This window comes from Acomys russatus, chromosome 3 (genome assembly GCF_903995435.1).
Source record: "Acomys russatus chromosome 3, mAcoRus1.1, whole genome shotgun sequence".
NCBI lineage: Eukaryota > Metazoa > Chordata > Mammalia > Rodentia > Muridae > Acomys > Acomys russatus.
The window spans coordinates 62,858,406-62,878,071 of record NC_067139.1 but is presented as its reverse complement, the minus strand read 5'-3'; the positions used below and the strand labels follow the sequence as shown (position 1 = coordinate 62,878,071).

Genomic DNA, 19,666 nt, shown 5'->3' with positions numbered 1-19,666 from the left:
CAGGCTGGGCCACCCAATGCCACCATCAGCTGGAGGCAAGGCCAGCTCTCCTGTTCTCAAGCTTTTGGGGCTGGCTTTCATGGATTCACACCTCCAGAGCCAGCTCCATTGTGCTGCCCAGTTAAGGCATGGGGCCCACTCTCCCAAGTGCTGCCGCCTGTCAGTAAGCTAAGGGAAATAATGAACTCCAGAGGTCACCAATAGAACTGTTTCAAAATTTAAGGTGGAGAGCCAGGTGTGGTGGCTCATGCCTTTAATCCCACCCAGTAGGCAAATCTCTGAGTTCGAGAACAGCTTGGTCTGCAGAGCTAGTTCCAGGACAGCCAGGACTACACAAAGAAACCATGTCTCAACCTCCTCCCAAACAAACAAACAAACAAACAAACAAACCCACCACCACTACCACCACCACCACTACCACCAAAAACCAACAACAAAATTAAGGTTGAGAAGAAATGGAAGAAGTCAACTTGATGTCAATCTCTGGCCTTCCCAGTCGGTAAGCACACCATTCACCCCAGTGCACACACGTATCCCCTGACAAATCCACAGATACTTTTTGAAAGTACAAACATTTATTATTCTGAAAGCCCCAGGAATATTAGGAAGAGTAGTCCCAGCTTCTTCAGGCTTGGAGACTGCAGGAGGAGGATGGGGTTCATGCTTCTGGGGACTGGTGCCCTTCTGAATCTGTAAGCTTCACCATGGGGGGAGTGAGCGGGTGATTTGACCAATGACTGGACAAGTGTGCGTCTCTCAGGCCAGTGTGTACTTGGCTGAGGACAGTGATTTGTAATCGGATCTAATCATTGTTAATAGGATAGCGTCAGAATTTTCCTCCACCTGCAGCCTAACAATTTCTGGTAAACAAGTGTTAGAGACATCCTAAGTGGTGAAGGTTTGTGCCTTTTTCTCAGTTCCCATGCCTGTGTTTTCTGATGGCGGCGCTCTCCCACACTCTCACTGGTTGCCTGCTAATAACGCTTATCCGCGAAGACACCTGCTGGAAATCCACGTTCCTTGGCTCCTCCTCCAGAGACCCTGAGTCAGTAGACAGGTCAGAGCCAAGGCATCTGTGTAATCTGTGCCCAGGAGCTTTTGTGGGAGGAAGGGAAGACCCACAAGCTCCTGCAAGCTCCTCCATGCTGACGTTGGTCAGAGGTAATGCTAGGGTGGGTGTTGCCCGCGGATCCAGAAATGACTCAGGGGAGGGGGGTGGAAAGAGAATCCCAGGCTGGTCTCACCATCTGGGTCAGAAGCATTGGGCGAGAAGCACCAGGAACTGGGAGACAGAAGACTTTAGCCAGGTGAGCTGTTCCCCTACCCCCACCCCACCCGTGGTCAGGGCTGAAGCGGCAGGGCCTGCGCTCACACTTCCTGCCCTTGATTTCTTCGCCGTCCTCATGGGTCATTGCCCACAAGGTTCAGCAGGGCATTCTTGTAGTCACCACTGGTGTCTCCCTGGTGGAAGGAGGTACGTGTTAGAAGGGGGTGTTTATGATGCTGGCCTGTCTCTTCTGTTACCATTGCTATAGGCTGTGCTCCGTGGGCAGGGCCTGTCCCTTCAAAGGTTTCTATGCCACTGTTCTATGTGATTGTCATCGCTCTTTCTTCCTCATTTCAGGCTATTCCTAGGATTCTCCTTTGAATTCCCGGTCCAGTTAGATGGGGGATGGTTGTCGGGGAAGGAATCACAGATGCAGATGCACTTGTGAGCCCTGAGACAAGGAAGGCTGGTGGGTGGTTTCCTTACACACTCAACTGCCCCACGGTTCTTCCTCATGTTTCTCTCGGGACCCAGGAATATAGAGCCATTCACTCATTCAGCATGATCCATGTGTAGTCAACACCTGCTACTGCACTTCAGGGAGCCACAGCTGAGAGCAAGGGACATGGAGTCATCTCTAGACACAGAGCGTAGGGCAGAGGAAGCTTGGGTTTGGGTCACGCAGGCCTAGACCATGGCTCTGTCAACATACAGAGCCCCCCTTTGCCTCCGTGAGATGTGTTCTCTCATCTATAGAATGCCATCTGTGGTGAGGTGACCCTGTGGGTGACCTAGTAGCAGCCTAGGCTGGCTTGTGCTTGTTCTCCCATCACCTGAGCAAGTTGGTTGCGAAGTCTAAAGCCCAACAAGTAATAATTCCAGCTTCTCTGTCTTACTGCCTGCCGCCCTGATGCCATCCTGCCCGGAACATCTTAAAGCACCGTTTCTAAAATAAATGGCTGTCTCTCAGTGTCCATGGGAGAATGGACCTCACCGATAGTAAACTGGATATGCTCGAGTCCCTGATAGGAAACACTGCTGGTCTTGGATACAACCAATGCACCCTCCTATACTTTAAACAGTCTCTACATTATTTATAATATCTAATGCAGTGTAAATAGTATGGCTATTCCATATTGTATGGGGAACAATGACAAGAAAAAAAATATGTGTGCATTCAGTACAGATACATTTTTTTTTTCCCTGAATGTTTTGGTCCTTGGTTGTCTGAACCAGCAAATGCAGAGGGCCGGTTATATTGTGACCTATGAGCTGCCTGTCAACTGTGCTCAGCAATCCACCTTAGTAGAAGAACTAGCCACTTGAACGGGGTAGCTGAGGAAGACCTAGGCATATGCTTGCCATGATTTAGCATCTGGTAATACATTTTTATTTTGATTTTTCGAGACAGGGTTTCTCTGTGTAGCCTTGACTGTCCTGGACTCGCTTTGTAGGCCAGGCTGGCCTCGAACTCAGAGAGATCCTCCTGCCTCTGCCTCCCCAACTGCTGGGATTACAGGCTTGTGCCACCACAACCGGCTGGTAATGAAATTGTTAAGGCTTCAATTTGCGTTAGTTTGTAGACAGGCTGTTTGTCTCAGTCATAGCCGGACACCATCTGTCTGCACATAATACCCTGGGACTCTCACTAATTGGAATGTAGGCAGGTGATCCTAAATTTCCCTATTTGGATTATTTAGATCCAGGATTGAAAGGGAATCCTGATTTCTATGAAACTACTTACATTGCCCTTCAGAAATGGTTCCTTTTGCAGGGCTTTGGTATATTCCTCAGGTATATTCCACAGCTCAAGTGCGAAACCACTTTCTTGGACAAGGACAGCCCTTTGTGTTTCTCTAGTTCCCACATGCTCCCCCGATGCACCCATAGCTACACTTCTCTTCTTCTTGGTCCCTGAGTGTGCCCCATGGTAACCAGTGCAAGTGCGAGATGCCCACTGGGAAGGCGTGGTCGCCTGTGACATCGGTCATAGCATCCCATGTCTCAGGGCTGTCTGTGTCACAAGCTGGCAGTAAAGTTGGGGACCTGCGTCTTACCATGATCATGCTGCTGAGAGTCTTGCCGTACATCTTCTTAAACTGACACTTGATGAGATTTAAGTCAATCTCACTCCTTGAAACAATGTTCCTTATCAGGGTCCCATCACGAGTCCCAGCTCCCTGGATAAGACAGTGACAATCAGACATTGTGTTTCACATTTTCGATCTGCCTCTGTAATGATGGACAAAGCTGTGTAGGGATTTATAACAAGCTAGAAGTGCGGGGATGGGCCTCTGACCAGTGGGGAGAGTACTCAGAGGGGACTTCGGTGACACCTTTTTTTTCTTCTTCAAAATTCTATTCTTTGCTGGTGCTAGGATTGAACTTGAGGACTTGCGCATGCTAGGCAAGTGCTGTAGCTCAGAGCTGCATCCACAGCCCACACTAAAGGACTTCTCTTCCTCGGTCTCCTCACTCCTTGGTCATGAGGCCTCGAGCTGCAGTATGTACTTGACTTACTGCCTCAGGTTCTAGCCACAAACCGCTCACTGCTCCAGGAAGATTTCTTCTTTGAGCAGCACCTGAACTTCTGGCTCTCTCTCATCCCTGACTAGCCTTGAGTCAGACTGAGCCTCACGACCAAGGAATTAGCACTCTCTCTTCCTCATGGGCAGATGTGGCCAGAGGGTTTGAGGCTCTTGTTAGGTGGTGCCAACATCTGGCATTAGAGAAGCTGGGCCCTGACATTAGTCCCTGAGAATTACTTTAAAGGTCTCCCAGTTTAGTTTCAGATACCAAGAACTCTATGTGTGAAAAGCAGCATGGCCCTCTGTTTCTGTGGCCAGAGCAGCCTTGTAGGCATCAGGAAACCTGAAATTAGCATCCGACGGTGGATAGAAAAAACTGACAAGCTAAATGTGGCAACATCCCCAGAGTCTGCTTATGTGAAGGGTGTTGGGGTTCCAGCCATGCCTTCCTTTGTTCTCAAAGAGGAGGTATGGCACAATAAAAAGCCCAAGATCAATACGTGGCTCTACCACTTAGTGGCCCTGTGACCTCAAACTAGCCTTAGTATCACCCGCACCTTCAGATGGCAATGATGACATGGACCTCACAGGTGGTCAAAGTTCAGTGAACCTTCAGTGAACACCTGTCAGTGCACCTGCTCAGAAGTACCTTCAGGGGGTGTTGCTTCCCTCCCCTGGGTTTAGTTTGCCTCTGAGAATGCAAATCTTTCTGATGCACGAGTGAGTAGAACAAGAGGCATCCTTGTCCTTGCTCTGAGCATCCTGGTTGTGTGTCTGGCATCACATTGGGCTGACTATAAAGGAGGCAGCAGCCACGACAGTTACCTTCATGGCATAGTAGAGTCTTTCTGCGAAGTAGCTGTGGATGTTCCGGGTGCATTTCACTGGCAAACAGGAAAACTCTATTAATGGCAGGAGGGTGTAGGTGGCGTTGCATGCACTTGCATCTGTTTGTGTTTCCGTGGGTGTTAAGGGTTAGTATTGTGTAAGGGTTGGCATGTTTCCTTGTGTGCCACCCAGCTTCCAAATGAAGGCTTTGTGTGGGGGCAGTGGGAGTAGGGCAAGGAGCAGAGAGCCTGGGGCAGTGGGCACAGCTCCAAAAGCCCAGAGCAGCCAGGCAAGAGAGTGAGATGTGAAATGCACTGGCCACCTGTGGGGCTCATCCAGAGTCACCAGCTCTGGTCTGCTAGGGGACATCTCTAAGCTGTCATACCCAGGAACCTTGGCCATTAAGGATTTGGCTACTCAGTTCCACAAGAATGGTGGCTATGAGTCTCTGAGTACCCTGTGAGTGGGAACTCCACATTTTAAAGTCAATGAAATGAAAGAAGCTTTGCTTTGAGGACAAGGGCACCAGGAGTCCCCCGGTCTGGAGTGTGGACCCCAACTTTTTCTTTCCATACATGTGTCTTTCATGGACTGTGGCATCTGCATCGGGAGATTGTTTTTTAACCCAAGGCTGTGAGAGTGTAGGCCTTGTGGGAAGTAGGAATGCATATAAACTCTGTCTTGATACTACATGACTTTGTCATTCAACCTTCTGACACATCTGTGACACGAAGGTGACTGGGGCTTTAAGGATCACAGTGGGGGTCCTGCACACCTTTGCTGGTTTTGGAGGCATTATCTAGGGTCTCTGGGTAGGATTCTAGGTGACAGCAGAGGGTGTGTCTAGCTGTGGCGGCATAGAATAAACTGAATGAGCTTTATTGCAGTTGTCAAAGCTGCCCTGGAAACCCCAAATATTAACAGCTAGTGGAGATGTTGGAATGGAATGAGGGGACCTTGGCTACTGGCTTCCACACAGAGGCAAGCTGGGGGTAGAGTAAGTGCCTGACCTAGGAGCCCTCATCTCAGCTCCGTATGTGAGGTGGTACTGGGGTGGTCCTTCTGCCTGGTTCGGGTCTCTGCTCTACCAAGACTCCTCTCATATGATTTCAGCTTTAGACCTGAGACGTGCCATGGACAGGTTACTGTGCGCAGACTCAGTCTTCTGCTGCAGGAAATGTTTCCCATGTTTCTCTTGGTTGGGACTCAAAGCACATGCCTTCATATCTTCAGTTAGCAGCTAAGGTGGGAACTTGGAACCCGGATCAGGCCCTGAAAGGTGGCTTTGAGCATGGCTACAGGAGCAGAAGCACAGTGCTCTCTGAGTAGTATTATAGGTGGGGGGTAGGCCTAGGCCCTGGACCTGGAGTCATTGTGACAACACTCATGTGTACACACACTCACACACAAACACACATTCATGTAACATGAGGGATTAGTTCCAGCAGGCCACACTGAGACTTTTGAGGTGCTATGGTCTCAGGGAACTGGGTTGAAGGGTATGGGTTGAGAGCGTGGGGGGTGGGGAATGTCCTTTGAATACAGTGCCTGCCACATGCTATCACTTTCCTGGACTGTGGATGAAACAGGCCAAGAGCCAAGCTCCCTTCTTACCCACAGTGAGCATGGCCTCCTCCAGTGAGCCATGCGTCTCACTCTTGATGCTATCCTCAATGCTCTTGTTGGCAATTTTTTCATATTCCTCGAACACTGTGGAGAGAAAGATCCACGCAATGTGACATCTTAGCCTCCCTCTTGGCATGGGGGAGTCTTGTGTTAGGTGGGGTAGGGGTGGGGGGATAGAGGAGTGGGGTGGGGGAATGGGGGTTGGGGGAATGGGGAGTGGGGTGGGGGTCTGGGGGAGTGGGGGAAAGAGTCCAGGTCTCTGTGGCTCTCCCCTCAGATCTTCCACACAAAGGAAGAGGCCACATGGACAGCCACATACCCCTACACTCCCCACCTCTGTCCCGTACCTCTCATCAGGTGAGTGGCACTGCGTGTACACAGGATGGTGATGAATTTCATCTCATCAGTCCCATGAATCTTCTCTCCTGCCGCATACAGATCCTAGGATTGGGACATGAGGAGGTGAGGGAGAACTCCAGTACCCTAGAGTCAGTCTCCATCCACTTGGACAGCCCAATGTGGCAGCTCACTGTCCTGAGCTCCTATTTCTGCTATAGCATTAGCTCAAGGCTTTTCTCTGTCCTGGACCAGAAGCTACACTAGGAAATGCTCTTTCCCCCACAGTCTCTGGAAGCACTGAGTAACAAGCACTCCAGGAATAGATGGATGCACAGAGATCTGCATATGAATGAGCTCTGGGCTCAGAGAGGCTGGCTCTGCCCTAGAACCTTAGGGCCTCCCTTCCCCAATGTCTCCATTTTTTTTCCTTCTGCTGAGTTTCCCAGATACCTCCTCAGTCTTCTTAGTTATCACGTGGTGGAGGCCTTAGGGTGGGGTCTAAATTAAAGGAAGATCCCTTGGCAAAGGGGATCATAAAGCTCAGAGTTCAGATGGTTAGGCCAGGTATGGTTTCACCTGTGCATCTTGGAGGGCCAGTCCTGGATCCACAAAACCACTCATGTCATCTCTGCTGCCCTAGGATAAGAGGAAATCACCCTGTAAGGCAGGTCACGAGTAGGAACACCCGGGCTGAGGGGGACAGTGGGTTTCAGAGGGCAGATAGGGGAGGATTGTTGCTTCTTGGCCATGAGACCTGCAAGCCAGCTGTCCCTCCAAGGCTCACTGTTGGCCTTTATACCAGGAGAGTAAATGAGCTGGTTCAGTGAGCTAAGCTAGGGAGGCGAGCCTGGCACGGGGCCACTCAAAGGCTGAGGAAAGAGTGACATGAGGCTCTGCAGTGAGGACCGTTCTATTAGGATAAGATACAGATGGTGCCCCCAGACCACTGGGTTTCCCTATAGCCTCGTCCTCACTCAGAGGCATCGCTCCAGCGCTGCTGCTGGGGTGGGGTGGCTCTGTTTGGATCACTAAGCCATAGAGACTTGGAGCCCGGGTTGTGTCACCTGCAGGAGGCACACCAGAATCCGCTCCAGATAGCCACTTGTGTCTGCTTGGATGTCCTCTTCCAGGTTAGACCCGTAGTCTACAGGAAAACAGAACCAGGAGTTGTGATCAGTGAGCAACCCAGGGCCTGTCAGGGCCCACATTTCTTCTCCACACCTGCTTCCCACACTTCTTCCCATGGGAGGACAAGTTCTTGGCACAGAAGGTGTGCACCCAATGGTTAGATGTCCGAGTGGCAGAGACCTATCTAGGTAATCATTCAGACCCCAGAGTGACATAAATGTGCAACCAATCTAAAGGGAGAAATAGACCAGGCCAGAGAGCCAGACCAGGGCCTGCAGGTGGAGATCACCTTATTGCCAGAGTCAGCAAAGCCAGAGCCTTCAGCCTACCCTGACCAGGTGCACCACATGAAGGACTGGCTGGCCTTTGCCTGCCTGGCAAACTATGCACTTGATGGGAGAGTTGGCCAGTGGGGCTCCCCTAGCACAATGGGAGCCTAGCAGATGCCCCGCTCCAGTGTTCTGGGTCAGTCCAAGTGCAGCCAACAAGCACTGTCTTGTCTACTCTCCTGCTGCCTCTGTTCCTCAGTATTGTCACGACGTTAAGGGACATGAGCTTGGCTGGCGCACATTTCTCTCCCCATGTCTAAGCCATGCTCAATCAGTTAGGCATAGGATTTGGCACACGTAGGCACTTGGTGGACCTGCATGAAAAGACCTTCCAAAGGGTCCTTTCTAGGACAGCCTAGTCCCACTTGGAACTGCCTGATTCTTGTTCCCTGTCAGGCTGCCAAAATTTTAGGCCATTTCTAGGTTTCCATCACGCCATCTTTGCAACCCCCTTACCTTCCTCATATGCCTTCATTATCTCTCTCAGCTGGTTCTTGGTCCGAGAAGCCAGAATCTCAATGATGACCCCTTCTTTGGTTCCTAAGCCCTGGGGACAGAAACTTGTATGTTCTGGAATGTCCTGCCCTTGTTTTCCTGCTCTTACTGCACTGTCGTCTGCAAAGCTTTGGCCACTGTTCTGCCCTCCTGGGTGCTCTATGCTGGGCAGGTGTGTGTGTGTGTGTGTGTGTGTGTGTGTGTGTGTGTGTGTGTGTGTGTGTGTGATATTGAATCCCCACCATTGTTTCTTGTGACAGCTACAGGGTTTTGGGGGTGGGCCTAGGAGCCTCATCTCTCCTTCAGAAGCTGGGTGGTCACACGCAGGTGGCTCCAGCTCCCCACCCTTAAGTATACTCATCTGTCAATGAGGATAGTGGGCCAGCCCTACCCTGAAGGTGGGATTGGAGATCACAGCTGTGAAATGCCTGGTGCAGACTGCGGTAAGTACCCTTTCAGGGGAAACAGTTGTGGCTTCTGGGTTTCCAGTGCCACCTAATCTATGAACATAACAGGAGTAGTGAGAAGCAAGGATGGCCAAGGGGCAGTGCTTGGACTGCAGAGGTGGGTTTCTGATTCCCCTGCACTCCTCCTGGTCCAACCCTATTCTAAGAAATATTGATCTAGGCCTTCACTGTGACCGGTCAGCCCTGCAGTGGGCTGGCTGTATTAGCAGGCTGCAGGTGCATTTGGGTGGTTGGGGCCCAGGTAGCCATTCTCATTTATGGCAAAGTGGAGTACCTTCATGGCATCGTGCAGCTCCTTGGCCTCATATCTGTATGGCGGGTACATGAGGGCCACGATGAGTCTCTCAAATTTGCCACTCAGCTCTGACTTTAAGGTCTCAGTGAGATCCTAAGACAAAGAGAAAGGTGAGATGACTTATTCTCCACGCTCATTGGAGTGCAGCCAGCAGGTGAGGCCTGGCCTAGGGACACCTTCTTCCTTCTCACATGGTCTCTGTCATGTTGGTGTGGTCTCTTGGGCTAGGTCTTTAGCCTCTCTAAGCATCAGTATCTGTCTCTGTTAAGTAGGGATAACAGAACCTTCTGCTTCATACCGTTGCTGACAGAGTGACAGAGATGTGTGACAACTCAGCACATAGTCCAATACTGGGTACATTCTAAATTATAGAAAATAGAACCGCCATTGCTTTCAAGACCGCAAGATCTGAGGTGGCAACATCATGCTTAACTTTTCATTAAATGATTTAGTGAGGGGAAGGTAAACAAACAAGGGAGGGAAAGAGGGAAGAAGGGAGAGAAGAAGGAAAGAAAAATTCCAAGAATTCATCTCACACCTGTCTCTTCCTAAGGGCACAGGTGTGTCTACAAGAAGCCACCAGGCCACACCCAGCCGATTTGTGCAGGGCTCTGTCAGACCTGTCTCTTGAAGGCTCTCGAAGCTTGGGAAATTACTCAACCTCTCTGATGTTGAACGCGGAGGATAATGTGTAGCTTGGAGGGCTAAGGGAAAGGAGTTGCAAATGTGTTTCTCTCCGGGTACGTGCACTTCATCACCGATGTCTGTGTGTTAAATCTGAGAGCTGAGCGAGAGACTCCAGGCACTCATGCTTATGCGCAAACTTTGGGCATTGAGCATCTGCCTCCAAATTCCCTGCCCTGTGCTAAGGGCTATGAGCTGCGAGAGCGCCCGGCGGCAGGAGAGGAATATGCACGGAACTTGACCATGAGAAGCGTGTGCGTGTGGCTGTGGCACAGAAGAGGGCCAGGCATGCATTGCCAGGGAGCAGGGAAGAGGGAGGCCAGTTCAGGTCATGGGACAGACAAAGCTGGAAAGAGATTAGCTGGATCCTGAGGGAAAACAGAGGACTGTAGTGAGATAGAACAGGGAAGAAATGGGCCCAGACCATGCAAGGCCAATGCTAGCCAGGCAGACCATGCAAGGCCAACACCAGCCAGGCAGACCATGCAAGGCCAACGCCAGCCAGGCAGACCATGCAAGGCCAACGCCAGCCAGGCAGACCATGCAAGGCCAACGCCAGCCAGGCAGACCATGCAAGGCCAATGCCAGCCAGGCAGACTGTGTAAGGCCAAGGCAGACCATGCAAGGCAGACCATGCAAGACCAACACCAGGCCAGGCAGACCGTGCAAGGCCAATGCCAGGCCATGGCTCTCGGGAGCTATACATGATCTGCCAGATAAAACAGAACAGCCAGGGCAACATGATGAGACAAATGGAAGGGTCTTTTTAATGCAATGTCCCCTATGTACAGTTCTCCATTCTGGGAGGAGCTGCCCAGTCTTCAGCACCCACCCCGCTTACCTTTCCAAATTGAGCCTTGAAGGACTTGGCAATCTGTTGCCTCTGAGCATTGCTTCTCTTGGTGAGCACATCTATGATGGCCTGCTCGTTGGTTCCTGCAGGGGTGTACAGTATGAGACTCCCCTCAATCTATTCCCTTGTGTTGGCCATGTTAGAGGAATATCACATGAAAGTCTAGAGCATTGGGGCCGAGACCCTGCCCTGTAGGCCGTGGACAAGTAGACTCATCTCCTGGAGCCTCCGTTCGCTCATGTGGAAAATGGGGGTAATAGTAAAGCTTTCACAGGAAGCAGTGGGTATAAAAATTTTGTATAGACCTCTCTGGGTATGGTAGTTCTCTTTAGTGCCTCAACTCCGTAGGCAGAGCCAGCTGAGAGGTGAGTGACTCCTGCCTGGAGTGAGACCAAGTCCTAGCATAAACCAGCCTTTCCCACTCATAGTCATGCAAGGGTGGTGCTATACACACTTGGCTGTCTGGCCAGCCAACACGGGGCAGAGGACAAGCTGCAGAATCCATGTGGCTGATACCCCTGGCCACAGTGCCACACCTAAACTCCCCTCCCCACGCCCGCAGCAGGCCCTGTGCCAATTCATCATCTTCTGAATTCACAGTGACACAGTGGGTCTAGAGTTCTTGCAGCCCTTTTACAAGTGAGACATCCCAGAGTGATGGCCTTCCCTGCCATTGTCACCTAAGAACAAACAGTCACCCACCTCAGAGCTGGTATGGTTATGTAAGTAATGCGGTCACTCAAAATAACATGGGCAGCAGCTCTTATCTGACTAGCCCTGATAGCCACTTTCTGTGGGTCCCCAGTGGCCAGGCCATAGATGATTACTCACCAATCCCCTTCATGGCTTTGTAGAGGGTCTCTGCATCAGGGTCTGGGTTGAAATGAGAACTACCTTTCACAGTGATGCCCTCCTGTTCAATCTGCAAGGCAAACAGGCCTGCTCACTGTGGGAAGTACAGGAAGGACAGGGGAGCCTCTGATTACCTTGTGGTCCACCCAGTTAGGCTAAGGACGTTCCCTGGGCACTGAGACCTGATGGAACCTTGCAGGGTACTGGATGAGTTCTCCAGCCCTTAGCTAATAGACTGATGCTGGAACCAGAGCTTGTAAAAAGAAGCCCCCGTGTTGGATGACAGCTGCTAGCTGATGGGTCACACACAGCTCTTCCCAGTCCCATGGGATGGGTGAGTGGAAATGAATTAATAAGGAATGGCTTCGGAGAGGCTTGCTTAGGGATGCATGGCTTTCAGTTTGCAAGAAAGAGTCTAAGCCTATCCTGGCCTTTCCTGTGGTGAAGTGTGGGTATTTCAGAGGGGGCAGGGACCAAGCCGAGCATCTCAGAAGCTCAGGTGGGTTGTAAGACTTTGGAGACCATATCCCATATCCTGCAGAGGCATAAGTTTAGAAAGAACCGCAGAGTGTTCTACGGATTATGAGATAAACTTGATAACCAAAGTACCCACATCCTCATTGTATAAGCCTCCAGTCAAGGGTGTGTGCAAGGGCCACTTAGAAGTGTGCTCTCTATAATTTATCAGATGCCTAAGATGGATGACCATTCTAAAGTGTGTATTTCAGTCAAAGGAGTGATAAAGAGGAGAAAGAATTGGGGATAGGAATTGAATGAGGGAGACCCAGGGCCTTCAGATGGAGAGAAGTTTAGTCAGACCCATTCTGGTCATTCACCCACCTTTTCAGCCAGCATTTTCACTGTTCCCCATCCACCCGTCTGCTTCCCTACTCACTCACTCACCTGCCTGTTCACCAATGCTCTACCCAAGCTGTACAACCCTTACACCCATTTGCCTGCGTGTTTCCTTCCTCCCTGCTTCCTTCCTCTTTCCTTCCCCTCTCCTCTTCTTCCCCTCCCCTTTCCCTTCCTTTTTTTCTTCATTTCCTTTCAAGCATCCTCCACCCACCTCTCCTTTTCCCCTCCCTATGTCAATTGTCTATCCACCCTTCCACTCATGCCTCAGGTTAGATTCTGAAAATAAAGAACAGGTCCTCACTGATGGTTATATCCTTACGAGTCCTTCTTCTGAGTAAGAAACAAGACATCTTTCTGTATCCTTTGCTTGGTTTCTACATACCCAGAAATAGATCTTCCCAGCCCATTTATTGCACCATGTTTTTATAACAGGAGCTGTTAGAAGTAATTCCTGGGGACCCAGTGAGCCAGCTGCTGCCCCACTGTCTATGCACACATATTCCTTGTTTCTGAGGTCACATGTTGCTATTTGGGCATCCTCCTGTAAAGTGTCTCAGACATGATGTTCAGCTCGTCAGTTTTCCCAGCAGTTATGGAAGGTGCTAATGTTCCATTTTACAAGTTAGGCGGCTGGGCTTCCCCACAACCTGACTCAGAAGGTGAACTCCGTCTAGCTCCCTCACTCCACAGATGATTCACTCTTCCCCAGACATTGGGTTTTCTTGGACTGTTTCACTGCAGAGAGCCTCACCCATAGACATGCCTTTGTTCAGGAGCCATGGGGGTGGGGAGCATCTACGTTCTCACTTCATAGTTTTCCTGCCTGCTCTGAATTAGCCTTAAAAATCTAGTCATTGAGGAGTGTCCCCATACCATTCAGGGACCAGTGTTTGTTAGCAGCTCCAGGGCTGCCTCAGATTTCTCCACACCAAGAAGCCTGTCTTTCTTCCCTTGCTAAGGTTCTGTAGAAAAAGAGCAATGCTATGGGAGCCAAAGACTGGATTCTGCCTGGAGTAGAGACCTGGAGGCATCTACCTCAGCCTCTGCAGGTCAGTTTCAGGCTCTTGGTGGAGCTGCCCTGAGGCCAGTGAGTCCAGACAGACATGTTCCCAGGCAATTTGGGCACTCCTGGATGTTAGGTCTATAACACCTCCTGTCATGGGCACTCAGGGACTGCCATATTTTTTGTCTGATCCATTCACAGGCTGCCTCCTAAAGAGAGCCACAAAGGGGGAACATGTTCTAAAGACAGGCTTTCTTTGGCCACTCTTCCACTCTCTTCAGTCCTGTTCCTAATCTAGCTTTGTAATCAGAAGACATTTGGTCCTCACTGGCAGCCTGGACAGACACAGAGGCCTTGTTGCCCTGAGTCAGCTCACCCAAGGCCTTGGATGACTGACTCTTCAACTGGACTCAGGCTACTCAGACTTAACATTCCCTAGTGTGGCAGCTGTGGTGCCTGGGTGGTGTATCAGGTCTCAATTTTCTCGTGTGTATATAAAGGCATTGACATCTGTATTTAGACTTGCTGTGAGCTTCCAACGACAGAGTGAGAGATGCTTGTAAGAATGTCCCCATGCAGAAAGTTCTGAGAGTGCTAGCATCATCCTGTCCATTTGATCAGGTCCCCAACAGGATGGCCTTTACCCCTGCCCTATGGAGGGCCCAGAATCAGGCCATTTTGGCCAGCCCTTGACTTTAGGAACTGTCCAACACCGACATCTCCCTGCTGTGTGCATCTGAACGAGGCATGCTCCCAGTAGCGGCTATGAAACTGGGCACAGCCACTGTCGTGGCTGCTGGCTACCTTCCCTGCTGGTCAGGACAACAGCTCATCTCACTCTGCCTTCTAGTCTGTTCTATCTGTCCAGAGCTTAGGGCATTTACACCTACAGCTTCTTTCTGGGTAGTGACACAGCAACAAAGGCTTTTCTTGAAGCTGGACAGGTTTGGATCTTCTGCCTCCAAGGAGCCCGGGAGCTGCTACAGAGACTCAGGCTTTCTCTGGTCTAAGCTTGCTATCCAAGGGACCTGAGTAAGCTCTTAATGACCAAAAGCCTCAGCTTTCTCTCTGAGAAAAGTGCCCCAGCCGAGATGAGGATGGTGTGTAGCTCTGTTCCAGCCCCACCATGGCTCCCATGAGCTGGGTCCTGCTGCCAACTCTCTCTTCTTCCGATTTTGATAAATAATCACCCGTGCCATCTCTGGTGCTAGTCTATTCCCTTTCATACCTTGAGCTGTGGGTGTTGATGGGTTCCTCGCACGGCAGCGTGTTCACCCAGAGTATTTCCTAGCTTAAAGAACACCAGCAGCTTCCTAGTGTTCTAAAGTTAGGCTCCAACCCTTTAACCTGTTATTCAAGGCCCTTGACCTGGCTGCTTCTCCAGATCAAGACCCAATCTACTCAGGATTCAAGCCACACGGAGAGATTTTTCTCCAAAGCCAACCTCTCGGGCCTTTCACATACTGCTACCTCTGCAAGGGGCAGCCTGTTAGCGTCTCTCCGAGCACTAACTCACACATTACACATATCCACAGAAGCATTTTTTCCTACAGAACCCTCCCACTCTCAAGCACTTTAGCTTTCTCTTTATATTTCAAGGTTTAAATTTTTTTTTTCATTTTGTTTTATTGTAAACTGTCTTATTTTTCACACCCCTGCAATAACTTTTCTAAGCATGAGCAGTTTTCTCCCCTGACCAGCTTCCTCACCATGACTTGGCCTAGCAGACTCAGTCTTTACTTCCCCCCCCGCCCCACCACTCATCTCTCCAGACCATTCCCACTTACCCAGGCTTTCCACCAGGCCATCTTATCTGCCTCACAGCTGCTTTTCCCAGGGAGATGAAGAATCACTATAGTCGGTTTCTACTCAGTGACACATCTACTCTCGGTTAGTACGTGTGGTTGTGTACACAGGCCCAGAGGCCCCACCCAGCACTCCCTCCCTGCCACCTCAGACTCTGCTTGGCTCTAGGCCCTCCTGCGGCTCCCAGGCCCCACCTAGGCACTGCCCAGGCCTGCCCTGAGGATCACATCACTTGGTGCACATGTTTGGGCTGTGGCTGTGACCCAGCTTGGAAACTCTGAGGTAGCCTTTGAAAGGCAGCCTAATAAACATGGAGCTTCTTACAAACTGGCTAGGCCTCAGCCACAGAAAAAATGACACACACACACACACACACACACACACACACACACACACACACACACACACACACACACACAGCCCTGCCATTTATTGCTGTCCCTACATAAGTAACAGTTGCAAGGAGGTCAGCAAAGGACAAGAAAACAGCAATCCCATTCACCCAGGTGCACTGTATCTGAATTCCTCTTTAACCGCTTTGTAACACTGGGGCCTTGAGTCATTGGGACAGTCCTAGGAAGCAGGGTATGCTGGCTGCCAAGGGGAAGGAGTACTCCTAACTAGCTTGCAAGGAGCCCGTTTTGGGGATTTTCCTATTCATCTTAGAATGTCCCTCAGCACAGCTTTTCCTATACCACTCCGTAGCTTGGCTAGCTCCTACTTACCCTTTATCATGGAGTCACTGCCTCTGGGACTATCACCAGGTTCCAGGAAGGCTCCTATAGATCGCAGCCCTCATCAAACCAGTTGCGTGGTGACTTTTCAAATCCAAGGAAACCTAGCACAATGGCCTTTTAAGAGTGGCCCCATGATGTGAAATGTTTAAGGTTCCCAGCCCTGGCTCCAGTGCTCTTTGTTCTACAAGCGCAGGGTCTGAAGCTTGCTCCTTCCTGTGGCATGGGCCAGGGTGGGTAGGAACGGATCCTGGCTGGCAAACGAAGGGCGCGGGGGAGGTAGCTATGCTACTTCCCAGAGCTGCTGGGAAAACCGGAGAGCCATTGAGCCACAGTGCTGTGAGATGCCGTGAAAGGAAGAAGGCTTCCCACTCCTCTGCACATAGAGTGATGGAGGACCCTACAAGGCTGGTGGGAGCTTGGATTCCTTTGCATGTTTAGGGTTGGTGTATATTCATGCTTGTGTGTGGAGAGATGTTTCCACACAGGGACAGCCGTGTGAGTGTCTAGAGCCAGTGATTCTGGAACCAGGAGGGTCTGGCCAAAGTCTTGCAGTCCAGGTGACTGAGACGGGTCCCCGGAAGGACCAGCAATGTTGACGACCCTTGGAAAGCCCAGGAGAAATCCAGCCTCTGTAAGGACTTCTGGGTTCAACCATCCCCGGCATGGATCATCTATTAAGCTTCATGTTACCATGTATCTCTGGACGACATAGAACCCCCTACTCCCCAATGTGTGCCCACCTCCTCCCTTCACTGAACAAATGAGTCACACAGAACTTGAGCTATTAAATGCACTGGATGGGGGTCCTTGTTAGAGGGAGTCACTGTACCCTGTATTCCCCACAATCTAGTCGACCCTTGGAGGATCACACAAGAAATGGGGGTGGCAGAAACTTACCTAGGATCTGGGGGTGCTCAGCACCCCCAGGCCCTAATCCAGCTCAGTGCATGGGTCCCCAGATCCTACTATATGTGCCATCCAAGCCTCAAGGTTGAGAGCAATGCTTTGGGTTGCAAGCTAGACACTGAGCTGAGGACATGGTACAGGCTGTGTGCCTCCAGCCCTGCAAGGAGTACAATTAGCTCCATGCTTCAGAGGGGAGCGCATAGAGGAAAGTAGAGGATTTAGTCTGAGAGAAGGCTGGGAAGTCTGTTTAGCTTGGATCTGAGGTGCTAGGGAAGGGTGCTCAGAAAATAGGATTTTCCACTGGGTCATGCTGTGTCACAGCGCTAGCTAACCAGAAGAGGGCCTTGGCGTAGTGCTTGTGTAAGCTTGAAACATGCATGCAATGGGTCAAAACACATGTGCGTAGAGAGATGGAGGAGCTTGCACCTCACAGCTTGTTCTCATTTATATAAATCTTAGGCACAAGGAGCTAGAGACATGCATAAACATGTAATTTGAAAGGGACTGGCATGTTGCAGTTGAAAATGGCTCAGGGGTGGGGAGGAAGCAAGCGGGTGGAGTTTGGGTGAGGTTCACAGACTAACAAAAGCTATCCGAGGCGATGAACATACAGAGTAGGGTCCAACAAGGGCTCCACCCAGATGTACTCCCAGGTCCCACCTGACTGGTGGGAAAGTCAGGGTGCCTGTAGGAAGTGCATGGTGCACTGTGTTCTTCCATGAGGGCCTGGCTCAGGATGCTTAGGTGACCTGCCAAACTCAGCATGACTCTGGTTTAAATGAGAGATGAAGGAAGATCAGGCGGAAGAGGTGCAAATGGTGGACGTTAGAATAGTCATGTGGTGTAAATGAAGCTGCCCAGCCCTGGTGTTGGTTAGAGATAAAAGCCCCAGTGTATCAGGTTTGAGGAAACACCTATGTGGTCCCAGAACATAGGCCCATATAGAGGCCCAGCAATAGCATCTCCCGCATGAGTGGAGCGACTCATTGCATCTGCCCAGCTTACCTTTTAGCATGCACCCGCCCACCCCACGCCTGCTGGGGTCTAAACCTGGCTCTCCCTATCATAGAAGGCTCCACCATGGATTTTCCACTGTTTGCTCTGCCTGATGAGGCAGCACGCCCAGCTTGTGGGTTTGTGTGCTCTGCTCTGGCATCTTCCTGTCACCTTTGACCACAGAGAGTGGAGAGCTGCCACATGCTGCTGCCTTCCATCTGCTCGTCAGATGTCACTGTCCTCCATAGTCAAAGTCAGTCTCCTGGGACACACCGTGGGCACCCATCCCTCTTGTCAGCTCCATCTAGGCATGTTATATTTCTAAGTCCATCTGTTTTCAGGATATTGCTTTCATTCTTTTCAAACTCTGCCTTTTCCAGACTGTTCTATTTTCCCTCCTTTCTTGGCTTCTCGTCACTTTCTTAGACATTTAAAGTTTGTGTATTGGAGCAAGCACAATTCTGTAACCAGAATACACAGATATAAGCAGGGAAAAAACCTGAACACTATACTAACATATAACTGGCATTAGATTTTAATCTCTTTGCTTCTTGCTTCTTGTTTCTTGACTCTTCTTGTTTAGATGTGGGGAACTTCCCCTTCCTCGATCCTCCTCTTTTTTTTCTTTTTATCATTTTTATTTTTTATTCTTTTAAAAAAAATTAATTTATTCAGATTATATCTAAATTGCTATCCCCTCACTTGTATCTTCCCATTCCTCCCTCCCTCCCTCTTTCACCCTATTCCCCTCCCCTAGGTCTGTGACAGAAGGGGACCTCATGCCCAACCATATGGTCACAGCCTATCAGGTCTCATCCCGGTAGCCTGCTTATCCTTTCTCTGGGTGCCACCAGGTCTCCCCACCAAGGGGAAGTGGTCAAATATGGGGCACCAGAGTTCATGTCGGAGTCAGTCCCCCCTCTCCACACAACTGTGGCATAATGCTGGATCCTCTTCTTGCAGGAGAATTTTCCCATAGAGCTCTAGTACTCTGGGTGGCTAAGGGGTCTCTAGTGGGTGTTTTGCTGAAACCTGTCAAACTTCCTCAGCTGTAGAGGCCTGTAATTAATGTTCATTTTTCACTGTGGACTTGGAGCAGTGATTTCCCACAGTGTCCATGACAGGAGGCCTTCTGTCCTGGGTAGGGATGAGGTTTCTGGTTCTGTTTTAGGAAGTTGGGACTGGAGTAGGAGTCCTGGCTTGTAGGAGTGCAGATTCCAATTCTAATGTCTGGCAAGAAGCATTTTTATCCCTGTAGGCAAAAATCCCTGTTCTTTTTTTTTTTTTTTTTTTGAGACAGGGTCTCTCTCTGTCCTGGAACTCCTTATGTAGACTACACTGGCCTGGAACTCAGCGATCTGACTGCCTCTGCCTCCTTTGTGCTGGGAGTGGAGGTGTGCGTCACCACACCCTGCCTGCCCTTAGTTCTTTAAGCAATCATTCAATAATTCAGCTTCAAGATTCTTTTATTATAATATTCCTTACAAATTTTCTGACACTTGGAAAACTGACCTCTTGCTTTTAGCTAAATTCTGCATTGGTGAGTTGTGCTCAGCATCAAGGATTTGGCTAAGGTGAGTAAGCATTCGCCCATGTGACTGGTTGGTAGACAAACATCTCTGGTGTTTGTCTTCCACTGATAGGCTGCAGGAGGCCAGGACAGGCACAA

At 50.2% G+C, this 19,666-nt stretch overlaps 1 protein-coding gene across 1 annotated transcript; it reads right to left on the bottom strand.

The window, feature by feature from the left end:
* Positions 1 to 754: 754 nt before the first annotated feature.
* On the bottom strand, positions 755 to 15,496 carry LOC127185504 (annexin A8). The gene is made up of 12 exons (XM_051141941.1): positions 15,340 to 15,496; positions 11,671 to 11,761; positions 10,828 to 10,922; positions 9,282 to 9,395; positions 8,502 to 8,592; positions 7,653 to 7,732; positions 7,165 to 7,224; positions 6,597 to 6,690; positions 6,238 to 6,333; positions 4,621 to 4,679; positions 3,325 to 3,447; positions 755 to 1,461 (listed from the first exon to the last, which is right to left on the bottom strand). The coding sequence occupies exons 1-12, from the start codon at positions 15,358 to 15,360 to the stop codon at positions 1,402 to 1,404; spliced, it is 984 nt and encodes a 327-aa protein (XP_050997898.1). The 5' UTR covers positions 15,361 to 15,496; the 3' UTR covers positions 755 to 1,401.
* Positions 15,497 to 19,666: the final 4,170 nt, after the last annotated feature.